The 15,631-nt window shown below is 48.9% G+C and overlaps 1 protein-coding gene across 2 annotated transcripts in view; it reads right to left on the reverse strand.

Moving 5' to 3' along the window:
• Positions 1–15,631, reverse strand: part of EIF2AK2 (eukaryotic translation initiation factor 2 alpha kinase 2) — a 300,514-nt gene that overhangs the window by 34,552 nt on the left and 250,331 nt on the right. For both annotated transcript variants that reach the window (XM_085611364.1, XM_085611363.1), the window contains exon 13: positions 511–642. In XM_085611364.1, the coding sequence (XP_085467490.1) occupies positions 511–642 (132 nt within the window). The remainder of the gene's footprint in view (positions 1–510; positions 643–15,631) is intronic.

Raw genomic sequence — 15,631 nt, forward strand, 5'->3', positions numbered from 1 at the left:
AAATAGTTCTCTTTGACCTGTCTAGTTTTGCGGACTACAATGGCATGTCATTCTGCAGATATAAGATTTTACATTTTCCCAGATTAGTGGAAATATGTCAATGCAGTCCCCTATTAATGACAAAGGATTCCAATGTACAAGAACGTGTTCAAGAACTGTAATATTCTAATATAAAGTTGTATTTTCAATTTAGCTGAATGTTAACCACAAATGACGACAGCGCAGGATTTTACACTATAAATTCCCTCTATGCCTCCTGTACAACTTTAAATCAAATACAGCGCAAGATATGAGCTAAATGTATTTTCTACTTATATTTCCTTATTTTAAAATACAAACCTGACTAGACTCAGAACAAAAGATGTGAGTGTTTAAATAACAGGACAAAGTTAGCAAAGCCCTCGATATTAGAATGCAGTAACTGTATTCAAAGATGCAACATTAATGCTCAAACACTTTTTAATGTCGAATGCACCCAACATTTTAATGAGAACAAGTGAAAACAAGTACCTTTTGTTCAGGGCTCATGTAAGTTGTTGTTCCAACGCCTTTGGTCCGATCCCGATCAATGCTAATTGTGGTTACAAGGCCAAAATCACCTATTTTAATGTTCATTTCCTCAGATAAAAATATGTTTGAAGGCTAAAACAGACATTCAGAAAAAGATTTTGAGATTAATAGAATTCATTGAAATTAATATACATTTTTAATTGCATAGTTTGTTACAACATTGAAATTTATTCTGCGACGTAGTAGAGCTAGAAAATTAAATTGACGCTTGGGACTGACAAGTGAAACAGGCATTGGCAAGGTCAATAGGTATGGCTTTATTTTCAGTGCATAGTAAAATATTGCAACTGCATTAAACAAACAGCAAAAATCTATTGCTTTGTGTATGCAATACATCTGTGAGATCTATGAGATAAAGATTGCTATGTGTGATGATTCAGAGCACCTTTACAATGTCTACCAGTCCCCCATGCTTTTGCAACACAAGTACCTGAAAGGAGGCAGATTGATACATCAAACAGCATGAGGTGAGAGAAAAATACGCCTTTGAACGGATCCAAAACAGACTCTGTATATTTTAAATAATTGACAACTAAAGATTTTGCAGTTTAGTTCTGGCAAAACTGTTGAGTTCAAATGTGTTTACAGAAGGCTGTTAAAGTGAAATGACCACACAGCCTGACCAGATTAGTTCATTATAATCAAATTATTTTATAGTTTGCGTTCAAATATTATCATATTACATCTTATTTCTTAGGTGCCTTCAACACAGACTTCTTCAGCACATTATCCACGATTCAAACTTTCATTCGAACTAATGTTATGTTTGAAACTCATTCCACCTCCCTTGGCTTAACCACTTCCACTCTCCAGAGTTGTGTGGCATTTTACGAAAACTAAATGTTTTTTAATTCTCCCATCACAATCGTGCATTTGGCGTCCTATTTCCTGCCACTTCTTTCAAGATATCAACTACAGAGATAGAAATGGTTGGCCCACAAAATTCTCTAGGGTAACTTGTGTAATGCTCTTAATTTTGGTGCTGAGAGCATGTAAGAATTATCCTCTATGGAGAAACTATTCAACCGGTCGTTACCACTGTTTAGTAAATGTATGTTCATAAGTATTCAATGCATGTCACCTTATCCACCACCAGCAAGCTCCACATATGATATTGGAACTGCAATATATAACATTTTGCTCCATTAGCAGGTGACCACTTCCTGTGATGCCAATATACTGGTGTGATTAGTTTGGTTCTGAAGGCTATCCGGTATTATTCGCCCATGATCAGTAATCATAGTAAACTGACCAACGTTTCCTTGGAGGCGGAGGTCAACACATTTCTGCTTAGGGTGTGACATGGTAAGACTACCTAATATGCATCACATGTCAGCAATTTCATCATCTCTTACAACTACTTGACCTACTAGAGACAATTCTCGTGAGCCTACCCTCTTGTTATGCATTTAATGTCCATGCAATGTTGTAGGGAGCTAGCCTGACCTTGTCTAGGACTTTACAACACAATGTTTCTCTCCAACAAATAGGGGCCGACTTATTTTTTCATTTCATATCTTATTATATTTGTTCAGATTGCACAGATGTTACAGTAGGTTGAGAATCTGAAGTGAAGAAACATTCAAATACTTCAGGTTACTACTGCCAAAATCTGACCCAAAACACTTGTATATGTTCTCCAGCCCAGCCTCGGAGTATCATTTGATTAATCTTACCTAACTGCCGGGACGCTGTGGATCTGATCTTCGCTGCTGTACCCTGTGACGCTTTTGAGGCGCTACACCTCGCCGGACCCGCTCCGCGGGTCCCGCTTCGTTGCTCCTTGCTTGGGACTTGGTCGGAGAAGGGGCTGGTTTACCAGAGACTGCTGTGGGTGGCTGGGAGCTACTGCAGGGCTGCGAGTGGTGCAATCAGGGACTCCATTTCCCAGGAGTCCCTGTAAGCCTGACCAGAAACACCTGGCCCGCTCTCCCTGCTTGCTCCGCCCCCACCTACGGAGCTAAAACCCCTTGGCCCAGGAAGCCTCTTTGGGACATTAATCTTACCTAACTGCCGGGACGCTGTGGATCTGATCTTCGCTGCTGTACCCTATGACGCTTTTGAGGCGCTACACCTCGCCGGACCCGCTCCGCGGGTCCCGCTTCGTTGCTCCTTGCTTGGGACTTGGTCGGAGGAGGGGCTGGTTTACCAGAGACTGCTGTGGGTGGCTGGGAGCTACTGCAGGGCTGCGAGTGGTGCAGTCAGGGACTCCATTTCCCAGGAGTCCCTGTAAGCCTGACCAGAAACACCTGGCCCGCTCTCCCTGCTTGCTCCGCCCCCACCTACGGAGCTAAAACCCCTTGGCCCAGGAAGCCTCTTTGGGACATTAATCTTACCTAACTGCCGGGACGCTGTGGATCTGATCTTCGCTGCTGTACCCTATGACGCTTTTGAGGCGCTACACCTCGCCGGACCCGCTCCGCGGGTCCCGCTTCGTTGCTCCTTGCTTGGGACTTGGTCGGAGGAGGGGCTGGTTTACCAGAGACTGCTGTGGGTGGCTGGGAGCTACTGCAGGGCTGTGAGTGGTGCAATCAGGGACTCCATTTCCCAGGAGTCCTTGTAAGCCTGACCAGAAACACCTGGCCCGCTCTCCCTGCTTGCTCCGCCCCCACCTACGGAGTTAAAACCCCTTGGCCCAGGAAGCCTCTTTGGGACATTAATCTTACCTAACTGCCGGGACGCTGTGAATCTGATCTTCGCTGCTGTACCCTGTGACGCTTTTGAGGCGCTACACCTCGCCGGACCCGCTCCGCGGGTCCCGCTTCGTTGCTCCTTGCTTGGGACTTGGTCGGAGGAGGGGCTGGTTTACCAGAGACTGCTGTGGGTGGCTGGGAGCTACTGCATGGCTGCGAGTGGTGCAATCAGGGACTCCATTTCCCAGGAGTCCCTGTAAGCCTGACCAGAAACACATGGCCCGCTCTCCCTGCTTGCTCCGCCCCCACCTACGGAGCTAAAACCCCTTGGCCCAGGAAGCCTCTTTGGGACATTAATCTTACCTAACTGCCGGGACGCTGTGGATCTGATCTTCGCTGCTGTACCCTATGACGCTTTTGAGGCGCTACACCTCGCCGGACCCGCTCTGCGGGTCCCGCTTCGTTGCTCCTTGCTTGGGACTTGGTCGGAGGAGGGGCTGGTTTACCAGAGACTGCTGTGGGTGGCTGGGAGCTACTGCAGGGCTGCGAGTGGTGCAATCAGGGACTCCATTTCCCAGGAGTCCCTGTAAGCCTGACCAGAAACACCTGGTCCGCTCTCCCTGCTTGCTCCGCCCCCACCTACGGAGCTAAAACCCCTTGGCCCAGGAAGCCTCTTTGGGACATTAATCTTACCTAACTGCCGGGACGCTGTGGATCTGATCTTCGCTGCTGTACCCTGTGACGCTTTTGAGGCGCTACACCTCGCCGGACCCGCTCCGCGGGTCCCGCTTCGTTGCTCCTTGCTTGGGACTTGGTCGGAGGAGGGGCTGGTTTACCAGAGACTGCTGTGGGTGGCTGGGAGCTACTGCAGGGCTGCGAGTGGTGCAATCAGGGACTCCATTTCCCAGGAGTCCCTGTAAGCCTGACCAGAAACACCTGGCCCACTCTCCCTGCTTGCTCCGCCCCCACCTACGGAGCTAAAACCCCTTGGCCCAGGAAGCCTCTTTGGGACATTAATCTTACCTAACTGCCGGGACGCTGTGGATCTGATCTTCGCTGCTGTACCCTATGACGCTTTTCAGGCGCTACACCTCGCCGGACCCGCTCCGCGGGTCCCGCTTCGTTGCTCCTTGCTTGGGACTTGGTCGGAGGAGGGGCTGGTTTACCAGAGACTGCTGTGGTTGGCTGGGAGCTACTGCAGGGCTGCGAGTGGTGCAATCAGGGACTCCATTTCCCAGGAGTCCCTGTAAGCCTGACCAGAAACACCTGGCCCGCTCTCCCTGCTTGCTCCGCCCCCACCTACGGAGCTAAAACCCCTTGGCCCAGGAAGCCTCTTTGGGACATTAATCTTACCTAACTGCCGGGACGCTGTGGATCTGATCTTCGCTGCTGTACCCTGTGACGCTTTTGAGGCGCTACACCTCGCCGGACCCGCTCCGCGGGTCCCGCTTCGTTGCTCCTTGCTTGGGACTTGGTCGGAGGAGGGGCTGGTTTACCAGAGACTGCTGTGGGTGGCTGGGAGCTACTGCAGGGCTGCGAGTGGTGCAATCAGGGACTCCATTTCCCAGGAGTCCCTGTAAGCCTGACCAGAAACTCATGGCCCGCTCTCCCTGCTTGCTCCGCCCCCACCTACGGAGCTAAAACCCCTTGGCCCAGGAAGCCTCTTTGGGACATTAATCTTACCTAACTGCCGGGACGCTGTGGATCTGATCTTCGCTGCTGTACCCTATGACGCTTTTGAGGCGCTACACCTCGCCGGACCCGCTCCGTGGGTCCCGCTTCGTTGCTCCTTGCTTGGGACTTGGTCGGAGGAGGGGCTGGTTTACCAGAGACTGCTGTGGGTGGCTGGGAGCTACTGCAGGGCTGCGAGTGGTGCAATCAGGGACTCCATTTCCCAGGAGTCCCTGTAAGCCTGACCAGAAACACCTGGCCCGCTCTCCCTGCTTGCTCCGCCCCCACCTACGGAGCTAAAACCCCTTGGCCCAGGAAGCCTCTTTGGGACATTAATCTTACCTAACTGCCGGAACGCTGTGGATCTGATCTTCGCTGCTGTACCCTGTGACGCTTTTGAGGCGCTACACCTCGCCGGACCCGCTCCGCGGGTCCCGCTTCGTTGCTCCTTGCTTGGGACTTGGTCGGAGGAGGGGCTGGTTTACCAGAGACTGCTGTGGGTGGCTGGGAGCTACTGCAGGGCTGCGAGTGGTGCAATCAGGGACTCCATTTCCCAGGAGTCCCTGTAAGCCTGACCAGAAACACATGGCCCGCTCTCCCTGCTTGCTCCGCCCCCACCTACGGAGCTAAAACCCCTTGGCCCAGGAAGCCTCTTTGGGACATTAATCTTACCTAACTGCCGGGACGCTGTGGATCTGATCTTCGCTGCTGTACCCTATGACGCTTTTGAGGCGTTACACCTCGCCGGACCCGCTCCGCGGGTCCCGCTTCGTTGCTCCTTGCTTGGGACTTGGTCGGAGGAGGGGCTGGTTTACCAGAGACTGCTGTGGGTGGCTGGGAGCTACTGCAGGGCTGCGAGTGGTGCAATCAGGGACTCCATTTCCCAGGAGTCCCTGTAAGCCTGACCAGAAACACCTGGCCCGCTCTCCCTGCTTGCTCCGCCCCCACCTACGGAGCTAAAACCCCTTGGCCCAGGAAGCCTCTTTGGGACATTAATCTTACCTAACTGCCGGGACGCTGTGGATCTGATCTTCGCTGCTGTACCCTGTGACGCTTTTGAGGCGCTACACCTCGCCAGACCCGCTCCGCGGGTCCCGCTTCGTTGCTCCTTGCTTGGGACTTGATCGGAGGAGGGGCTGGTTTACCAGAGACTGCTGTGGGTGGCTGGGAGCTACTGCAGGGCTGCGAGTGGTGCAATCAGGGACTCCATTTCCCAGGAGTCCCTGTAAGCCTGACCAGAAACACCTGGCCCGCTCTCCCTGCTTGCTTCGCCCCCACCTACGGAGCTAAAACCCCTTGGCCCAGGAAGCCTCTTTGGGACATTAATCTTACCTAACTGCCGGGACGCTGTGGATCTGATCTTCGCTGCTGTACCCTATGACGCTTTTGAGGCGCTACACCTCGCCGGACCCGCTCTGCGGGTCCCGCTTCGTTGCTCCTTTCTTGGGACTTGGTCGGAGGAGGGGCTGGTTTACCAGAGACTGCTGTGGGTGGCTGGGAGCTACTGCAGGGCTGCGAGTGGTGCAATCAGGGACTCCATTTCCCAGGAGTCCCTGTAAGCCTGACCAGAAACACCTGGCCCGCTCTCCCTGCTTGCTCCGCCCCCACATACGGAGCTAAAACCCCTTGGCCCAGGAAGCCTCTTTGGGACATTAATCTTACCTAACTGCCGGGACGCTGTGGATCTGATCTTCGCTGCTGTACCCTGTGACGCTTTTGAGGCGCTACACCTCGCCGGACCCGCTCCGCGGGTCCCGCTTCGTTGCTCCTTGCTTGGGACTTGGTCGGAGGAGGGGCTGGTTTACCAGAGACTGCTGTGGGTGGCTGGGAGCTACTGCAGGGCTGCCAGTGGTGCAATCAGGGACTCCATTTCCCAGGAGTCCCTGTAAGCCTGACCAGAAACACCTGGCCCGCTCTCCCTGCTTGCTCCGCTCCCACCTACGGAGCTAAAACCCCTTGGCCCAGGAAACCTCTTTGGGACATTAATCTTACCTAACTGCCAGGACGCTGTGGATCTGATCTTCGCTGCTGTACCCTATGACGCTTTTCAGGCGCTACACCTCGCCGGACCCGCTCCGCGGGTCCCGCTTCGTTGCTCCTTGCTTGGGACTTGGTCGGAGGAGGGGCTGGTTTACCAGAGACTGCTGTGGGTGGCTGGGAGCTACTGCAGGGCTGCGAGTGGTGCAATCAGGGACTCCATTTCCCAGGAGTCCCTGTAAGCCTGACCAGAAACACCTGGCCCGCTCTCCCTGCTTGCTCCGCCCCCACCTACGGAGCTAAAACCCCTTGGCCCAGGAAGCCTCTTTGGGACATTAATCTTACCTAACTGCCGGGACGCTGTGGATCTGATCTTCGCTGCTGTACCCTGTGACGCTTTTGAGGCGCTACACCTCGCCGGACCCGCTCCGCGGGTCCCGCTTCGTTGCTCCTTGCTTGGGACTTGGTCGGAGGAGGGGCTGGTTTACCAGAGACTGCTGTGGGTGGCTGGGAGCTACTGCAGGGCTGCGAGTGGTGCAATCAGGGACTCCATTTCCCAGGAGTCCCTGTAAGCCTGACCAGAAACACATGGCCCGCTCTCCCTGCTTGCTCCGCCCCCCAGCTATTACCTCTATTTCACAGACCCTCCTTACCGCAGCGCGGGAGCGCGCGGGAGCAGCCCGGGAGAAGCCCGGGACAAGGGCGGGACCGTTCTTACCCGTTCCTGACCGTTCAAGACCGGACCGGGCCCTCCCTCTTGGTCTCAGGACACTAAGGTGCCAATTTGTGACTTTGTTTACCATGTCGGGACGCGAGCTGAGAAGTAAAGCTTCTCTTGTGGGGGGTTCTATTGCAGGAGGTATGGATACATTTCTAATTAGGGCCAACAATTTGATTGAAAAGGAAATTTCTGTATTAGAAAAGCGTTTATCACATGAACTAATTTCTAAAAGATCATCCCAAGGAGCGATCGCCCTAGCTAAAAGCCCAGACAGGAACCCAATCCCAGTTATCACAGTAACACAGCCAATAGAGCCCAATACTACCACAGGAAGGGGGGGAAATGACTCGCAGGAGTTAGACATTCTAGTGAACGAAATTTCGCCTGAAATTGATTCACTCCTGTCTAATCATGGCGTCGCCCCTGAAAAGGATACTACACGGGCCCCTATTGTTAGCATTGTAAAACAAGGGACCATTCAAGGGACCAAAGAAGGGGCCATTCCAAAAAGAAAACGGGTTTATAACAAAAAAGATAGGAATAAACCTAAACTAGCTAAGCTGCAAGGTGGTAGCTCCCAACCACCTAGGCCGATCATAGAACCAAAGGATGCAGGGATTGGAATGGTCGATTTAACCGAACCTATCTCTAACAATTCTAGGCCAGCACCTCTGGACCCTGGACTGTCTATAGAAAGCCTGGGAGCACTATTTAAATCCCTTTTACGACCTCTTGAGGTTAAACTAGAACAAATCGACCTTAGATTAAGTAACATCGAGACAAATGCAGCTGCGCTGGTGGCAAATCCAAGTGTGACCTCCAAGCAAGACGTTGCTACCATCCCAGTCTGTGTAAATAGGGGGACTATACCATCTATAGATTTGAGTATGCCTAATAATAATAAAACTGGACTCCCTGGGCCAAATAAACCGGTGCCACAGGAAGTCCCTAAGCTGACTGTTGCTTCTTTGGTGGATGGGTGCGTTATTTCTGAGAATAAAGCGGATGGTAAGGTGGTTCCTCCAGCCTTAGTCAGAGAGTGTAGTAGGAACAGACCCCGATATCCGGACCTCCCACCCGATTCTAACCGTTTCACGGTGGTACTGGCAGGAGCACCGGCACTAGAAGAGGAGGAAGGTGAATCTTTCAGCTCCCTAAAAAGTAAAGTGATCCGCTGGCTAAATTGGAATAGACCTTTGCCATCCCACTTATCTAGTGAGATCCTGATGGTAAGACGGATATCTTGGCTGGGGAAATCGCCTAAAACTATAAATGGGGACTGTATAATAGTCAATTTCAGGGACCCTAGAACTGTTGCCCATGTTTGTGCTGGATTTAATAGGTCCCTGGACTCTACCATTCAAACCCTACCACTGTCTTTTTTCTATCCACCAACTAGCATGGAACACGGGAGAGGCCACGAGGAGTGGACGAGGGTTAATTAAAGGGGACACCGTAGGAGATATATTAGCAGGCCTGGTCCTATGTTTGCCCATGATCATTTCTGCGACTATAACCGCTTTAGCTGCCTTGACGCAGTAGATTGACTGCCCTCCGATAGTCAAATCATGGGTGACTGCTTTGATCAGGATAAAGGGCCCCTAGCGAGTAGCCTGGATAAAGTAGATGAGGTTCTGGGGGAGCAGATGCCTTTAGAGACCGCACAAGTTGAGAGTTTACCCCAGTCGGTACCCACTAATTCTTTGGTACTTAATAAATTCCAACCAAGAGATGAGCCAGTCACCAGGTTATCGCCCCCTCTTCCCGTGAGAGAGCATATTGCTCCTAAGGTTAATACCCTAGGTAAAGGTTATAATTTAGTGAGTTGGAACTTCGCAGGATGGCGGAAAAAGATAGAATCCCTAGGTTGGTAGGAGTTCATTACTATGCATGATATACTCTGTCTGCAGGAGACGTGGCTTACAGAAGAGATCTATCTTGATGGATATGTCACTTTTAATTGCCTGGCACAGAGCTCAAACATGGGTAGAGCAAAAGGAGGGTTGGTGATTTTGCTGTCAGTAAGTCTCCCGGTGCGAGTCAAATTCTATACCACAGTCGGCTCACACTCTCGGGTATTATGGTTGCAGCACAGTGGAGGGCGTAATGTCCTAATCATTAACCACTATAATAATGTATTTGATCAGGCCACTACCCTAGTAGTTGATGAACTCGACTCAGCAGTCGACAGATTATGTGGGCTAAATCGTGTCTCCTTTGATATTCTGTGGGGAGGGGATTTTAACATACATATGTGCCCTGATTCATTTACGAAGGTGTGTGGCTTTGAAGGGGACGGAGGGGTGGACCGGGCCCATTTTGTGCATACGGCTTATGGGGAAGCTCTTAACACTCTTATGCAAAAACTGGATGTGTTAATACTTTTGCCAGGTAAAGATAATGAGGGCAATCAGGTCCCAACCTTCGTAGGAAGGAATTCAGCCACAATTATAGACTATCTATTAGTCTCAGAAAGTATTAATACTCTGTGTAGCATCCCGGAAATCCTAGATTTGGCCCTTAGTGATCATAATTGCATCACGATGCAATTGTTCTTCTGGGGGAGAAAGGATAGAGTAGTGTGTGGGACTGTTGGGGATATTATCCCCCATAGACCAAACGGCACAAGGATTAAATGGGCCAGGCATAACGCAGAGCAGCTGTTGACTAAAATTGTGGTTGCCTGTCTCCAGGAGTTGGAACGCTGCCTCGATACTGATGTGGGTACCACTAGAATCCTTGTTGGGTTTGACAAAATAAATGAGATAACCAAAAAGATCTTGACAAACAACAAGGCTAAGGTACCAAGGGCTGCTATAGGCTGGTTTGATGGAGCATGCACAAAATCCTTACAAGAATTAAAAAAAGCCCTCACTTGCAACCCCAGGGATAGGGATGTTGTCAGTTCGCTAAGGTGTATTTATAAGGAGCACTTGATCCGAAGAAAGCAGGAGTTAAGGGAAGAAGCATGGGAAAACTTGTCTAAGGCAGCTGTGCTCAAGGATACTAAGTTATTTTGGAATACTGTATATAGTCCCTTTCTCCAGAATGAGGTTTACCCAGTATTATCTGCCCAGGTTAGCGAGGAAAACTGGGTCTCTTATTTTTCTAGTATTTTTAATCCATGGGGGTCAGCTCTGGGGAGTGCCGTGCCTACTGATTCTAGTCCTAACACTTTCCTTAATATTACCATCGCTGAGGTGGATAATGCCATCCGGTGTAGTAAGGGAGGTAAGGCACCCGGCCCTGACGGGGTTCCGATTGACCTTTACAAAGCTGATGTACAGCTATGGAGTCCTTTTTTGACCAAGGTCTTTAATGCAGTTGCCATGGCCACCTTCCCCCGGTCCTGGGGCGAGTCTATAATCATTCCAATATACAAGAAAGGAGAGAGGGGCGAGGCTAAGAACTATCGCCCAATCTCACTTCTTGACTCCTCCCTGAAAATAATGAGTAGGGTGTTATTGTTGCAACTGGAGGAATGGGCAGAGGTCAATGGAATCCTTGCTGATTCCCAGTTTGGGTTTCGCAAGGGGCTGGGCACGATTGAACAGTGCATTAACCTAGATTAGATTATAGGTAAATATACGCGTGCAAAACAGGGCTCTTTATTCCTCTGTTTTGCGGACCTTTCAAGTGCATTCGATCTGGTGGACCATGCATTACTGTGGACAACCCTACTGGATCTGGGTGCACCATCTGAAATTATTTATTTCCTGGCACGACTGTATAGTAAATTGTCGGCTAGGATTCGTTTTGGTCAAGCGGGAGAATGTACCCCCAATATTAGAGTGGATTGCGGTATTAGGCAAGGCTGTGTCCTTGCCCCCCTTCTTTTCTCCCTTTTCATTAATGCCATTGAGTCCGAGTTGAGACTGGTTAATGCTGATGCCCCAACCGCTGAAACACTAGCAATTCCAGTATTGCTTTACGCAGACGACACAGTGCTTCTATCTAGAACCCCTGTCGGACTGCAGAGACTCATGGATATATTTTTGGATTTTATTAAAGGGAGAAAGCTTAAGATTAACAATTCAAAAACTTTTATTATGGCCTGTGGGAAGAAAGTAAAAAAATTAAGATCCTTTGTGTTTGATGATCAAACTATCCAAGTGGTTGAGAAATTTTGTTACTTGGGTATCACTTTTAATAGTGGTGGTATATGGGCTCAGGAGATGTCTAATGTTAGGGCAAAAATGCGAAATGTGCCTTTGGTATCTTTAAATTTGCTTCCAAATTGGGAAGTAGGCGCATATATGACATGTTGTATATTTATCGCCACAGATATGTATCTTTGGCCCTTTATGGTTCAGGCGTGTGGGGACATTGTCGCCACGAGGCTTTACAAGTGGAGGAAAATACATTTTTAAAAAGGCTCCTCTGTCTACCATCCTCAGCCTCTACCAGACTGACCCACCAGGAGGTCGGATTGGAACACCTGGCAGACCTCACAGGATTAAGACCCCTACTGGTTTGGAGATCTATCTGGTCTAAGGAACAAACTGGCTTTACGAGGAAAATTATCAATGATTGCCTCCGTTTAGATAAATTTAGACTGATCCCATGGCTTAATTATACTATCACTACGTTTAGAGATGTGTTTAATTTGAACGTCTTTGAAGACCCTGCCTGCGCTATTGATATACCGAAGAAGGAGTTAAAACATGTTTATTTGGGGGGTAAAGTTAAACTACGTAGTGATGCCACATGCCAGTTCTCTACCCATATATATTACCATTCTTATAATATGGCTGAATTTGGCTTCTCAAAGTATCTAAAATTGGTCACTAAACACTCTCATCAGCATGTCCTTACTAGACTGCGACTAGGGATAGTTCATAAACTGGTAGCTTACCCTCAAACTAAGAAACATACCTCTACTCCATGCCCGTGTGATGGGATTTCGAAACAAAGTCCTGAGCATTTTTTGTTGATTTGCCCATTATATTTGTGTTTTCGTATCACTTACCTGAAACCACTTTTTAAAAAATATTCTGTGCTCACTGCGAAATCCGCTATGAGCCTTCTATTTGCACTTGATGAACCTGATGTGTGTTATTTTACTGCTGTATATATTTTAAAATCTGTATCTGCAAGAAAAAGTATGTCCTTTTTATCTTAATGTGTTTAATCTGTTTCTAGTCAAACCCATTGGTTTCCGTCTTCCCATTGTCATGAATTTTATTGTGCTTTTATGATTGTTTTATAAAATGATCGATTAAAGTTTTTTTGAATTGAATTGATTAATCATTTCCTTTCTTTAATCAAATGTCAGAGACAATCAAAGATAACAGGCAACTTGTATTCAATACAAAATACATAAAAATCTATACAATAATCTTAGAAATTGGGTTTCTAGTTGGCTAGGGTATGCACCTAAGCCAGGCAGAACTCACCACTCTAGTAAAGGATAAGTCAGTTATACACACCAAAGATAACCTGTGCTCACCCTCTGGTAGCATGCCACAGAGCAGTCAGGCTTATCGTCAGAGGCAAAGTGTATAGCATTTGTGCAACACACTTAAAAAGCAACACAATGAATACACCACAAAAGCGACTCCACACAGGGGTATGAAAAATATCTTATTGTATTATAACCACATTAGGACCAAAACTTCACAAATCACATGAGTAGTGCAAAAAAAGAAAGACTCCTATGTTGCAAACGACAAAGAACATAAGTAAACTTTTGGAAAGACGCTAATATCACTTTTCATGCATGCAACCCCTGAATACTTTCCCAGTAAGTTCTAAAAGCAAGTAACACCCAAGTAGTTTTCAGGGTATGCATGTGTGAAGTAGAACATTTGCGGCATCCATAAAACATGGAGGACCTGCGCTCCTATTACCCTTTATACTGTAATTTTCCTCTGAGTCCCATTGCAATGATTGCATTCACAAACAAAACGTAGAGCACGGGAGCATCTGCACACCTGGTAATCTCTATGAAGTCTCACAGAAGTACTTTGTCAATTCAAACAGTACCTAGAACTAGCAGTGTTAGCACGGGTGTAATAAGCGAAATGGAAAGGTTTCAGGCACTCCTATAAGAAATATCCACATTATCAGCCAAAACAACTGTGGGACCAGTGCTAGTGCATGTCAGGGACAATAATTGCTCCTTTGTGCTGTGGCGCTAAACTTCAGGGGCACGCAAAAAACCTTGCTCGGTCCCTCGAGGTACAGTACCCAATTTCCAGAGACACTGAGTCAAGAAGCAGGTGATGCTATGGCACCCTTCTCCCCTCCGAGGAGTAGGCGGGGCTCATCGCTCCTCGGCAAGTCGACCACCCAGCACGCGGTGTATATCGGTCAAAGCTGGCCTGGACTGAGAATGACCAACAGGTACCTGATCTCCATTCTTGCACTGAGTGGGTTGAACAGGGCACACCTCTAACACGAGAGGCCCCCAGGCTCCTTAGCAATGTGTACTTCCCGCAGCACTGGTTTAGCTAGCGCACCGGCTCGAGGGATGCGCTTGTTTCACAGTCAATTCACTGTTCGGGAATGAAGCACTGCTCTCGCCGAGAAAGCCTTCCATGAGCGCACCTACAACAGGGAGGGAGGGGCATGTCGCCACCCAAGTCCTTATGTTGTGCTACCTCTTCAGGGGGAGCGCTGCCTTCGTGGGGCGAGAGGCTCTGCTGCTCTGGGGATTGTATAAAGTGCTCAGCCCATGCAAATCTTTGGAGCAAGAGAACTGCTCCACACACTGGTTGCACTGCGAGGCGCAGTCAATCACGGCTCCCAGTTTAGGACGCACTGCTACTGGACACAAAGGCAACAGATTCCCACGGCAGCGGTGTGTAAGTGCAATCTTTGAGGGCCCTGAGATTGTAAAAACTGGGGGCATGCCAACTAGCCTTTGGAGAACACTTGGGGGCGCATAAGGAAGCAGCAGTCAGCATGCCAGCACATAAGTCCTATTGCAGAGTGGCAGTCCCCCCAGCAGGCAGTAGGACAGCACAACAAAGCAAGCAGTCCAAAGGTGGTTGCTCCTGGCAGCACAGCAGTCCTCTGGCAATGTGCAGTTTGTAGAGCCAGCAGTGTCTGGGTACAAGTCCACGCAGTGTCTAACAACATGGGGTCAGAGCCCCTGTACTTGTACTATAAAATGTCTTTGATCAAGGGGTGACCTCAAAGGAACCCTTGGAAGCGCGCAACAAAAGGTGGTTGCTCCTGGCATCACAGCAGTCCTCTGGCAATGTGCAGTTTGTAGAGCCAGCAGTGTCTGGGTACAAGTCCAAGCAGTGTCTAACAACATGGGGTCAGAGCCCCTGTACTTGTACTATAAAATGTCTTTGATCAAGGGGTGACCTCAAATGAACCCTTGGAAGCGCGCAACAATCACTTTCAGTCCAGCCCTGCCCCAAGACAATCAATAGGGGGTAAATCAGCCCTTTGTGTGAGGACAGGACACAACCTATTTAAATGTAAGTGCGAACCACCTCTCCCAGCACAGGAAGACTATCAGTATGTAGATGAATGCAGATGTATCCCGTCAGACCCAGCCGTTCCTGTGGCTGTCTGAAAAGTATGCGCCAAGAGTAGCTGTCACCCATCCAGATGAATACTGGAGTCAGGCGGTAAAGTACAAAGTCATAAGCACAGAGAAATGCCCACTTTCTAAAAGTGGCATTTCTTAAATAGTAATGCATAATCCAACTAAACCAGTGAGTAGGATTTATCATCACTATTCTAAATATATAACAAACATTACAACGCCACTCCTTTCTGATCAGGAATTACCAATTAAAAGTATATAAGGGTATTCCCAATGCTAGCCTATTAGAGGAGTAGCCCTCCCAGCAGTGAAAACCAAATAGGCTGCTTGTCACTACAAGGAAATGACACACATAAAAGCACATGTCCTACCTTTTACTTACTCAGCACCCTGCCCATAGTGTTAGTTAGGACCTACCTTAGGCGTGACCTATGTGTAGAAAAAGGAGAGTTTAAGGTTTGGCAAGTAGTTTCAAATGCCAAGTCAAAGTGGCAGTAAACTGCGCACAAAGCCCAGTCGGTGGCAGGCCTGAGACCGGTGTGAGAGGCTACTTCT

Source organism: Triturus cristatus, chromosome 6 (assembly GCF_964204655.1).
Source record: "Triturus cristatus chromosome 6, aTriCri1.1, whole genome shotgun sequence".
Classification (NCBI taxonomy): Eukaryota; Metazoa; Chordata; class Amphibia; order Caudata; family Salamandridae; genus Triturus; species Triturus cristatus.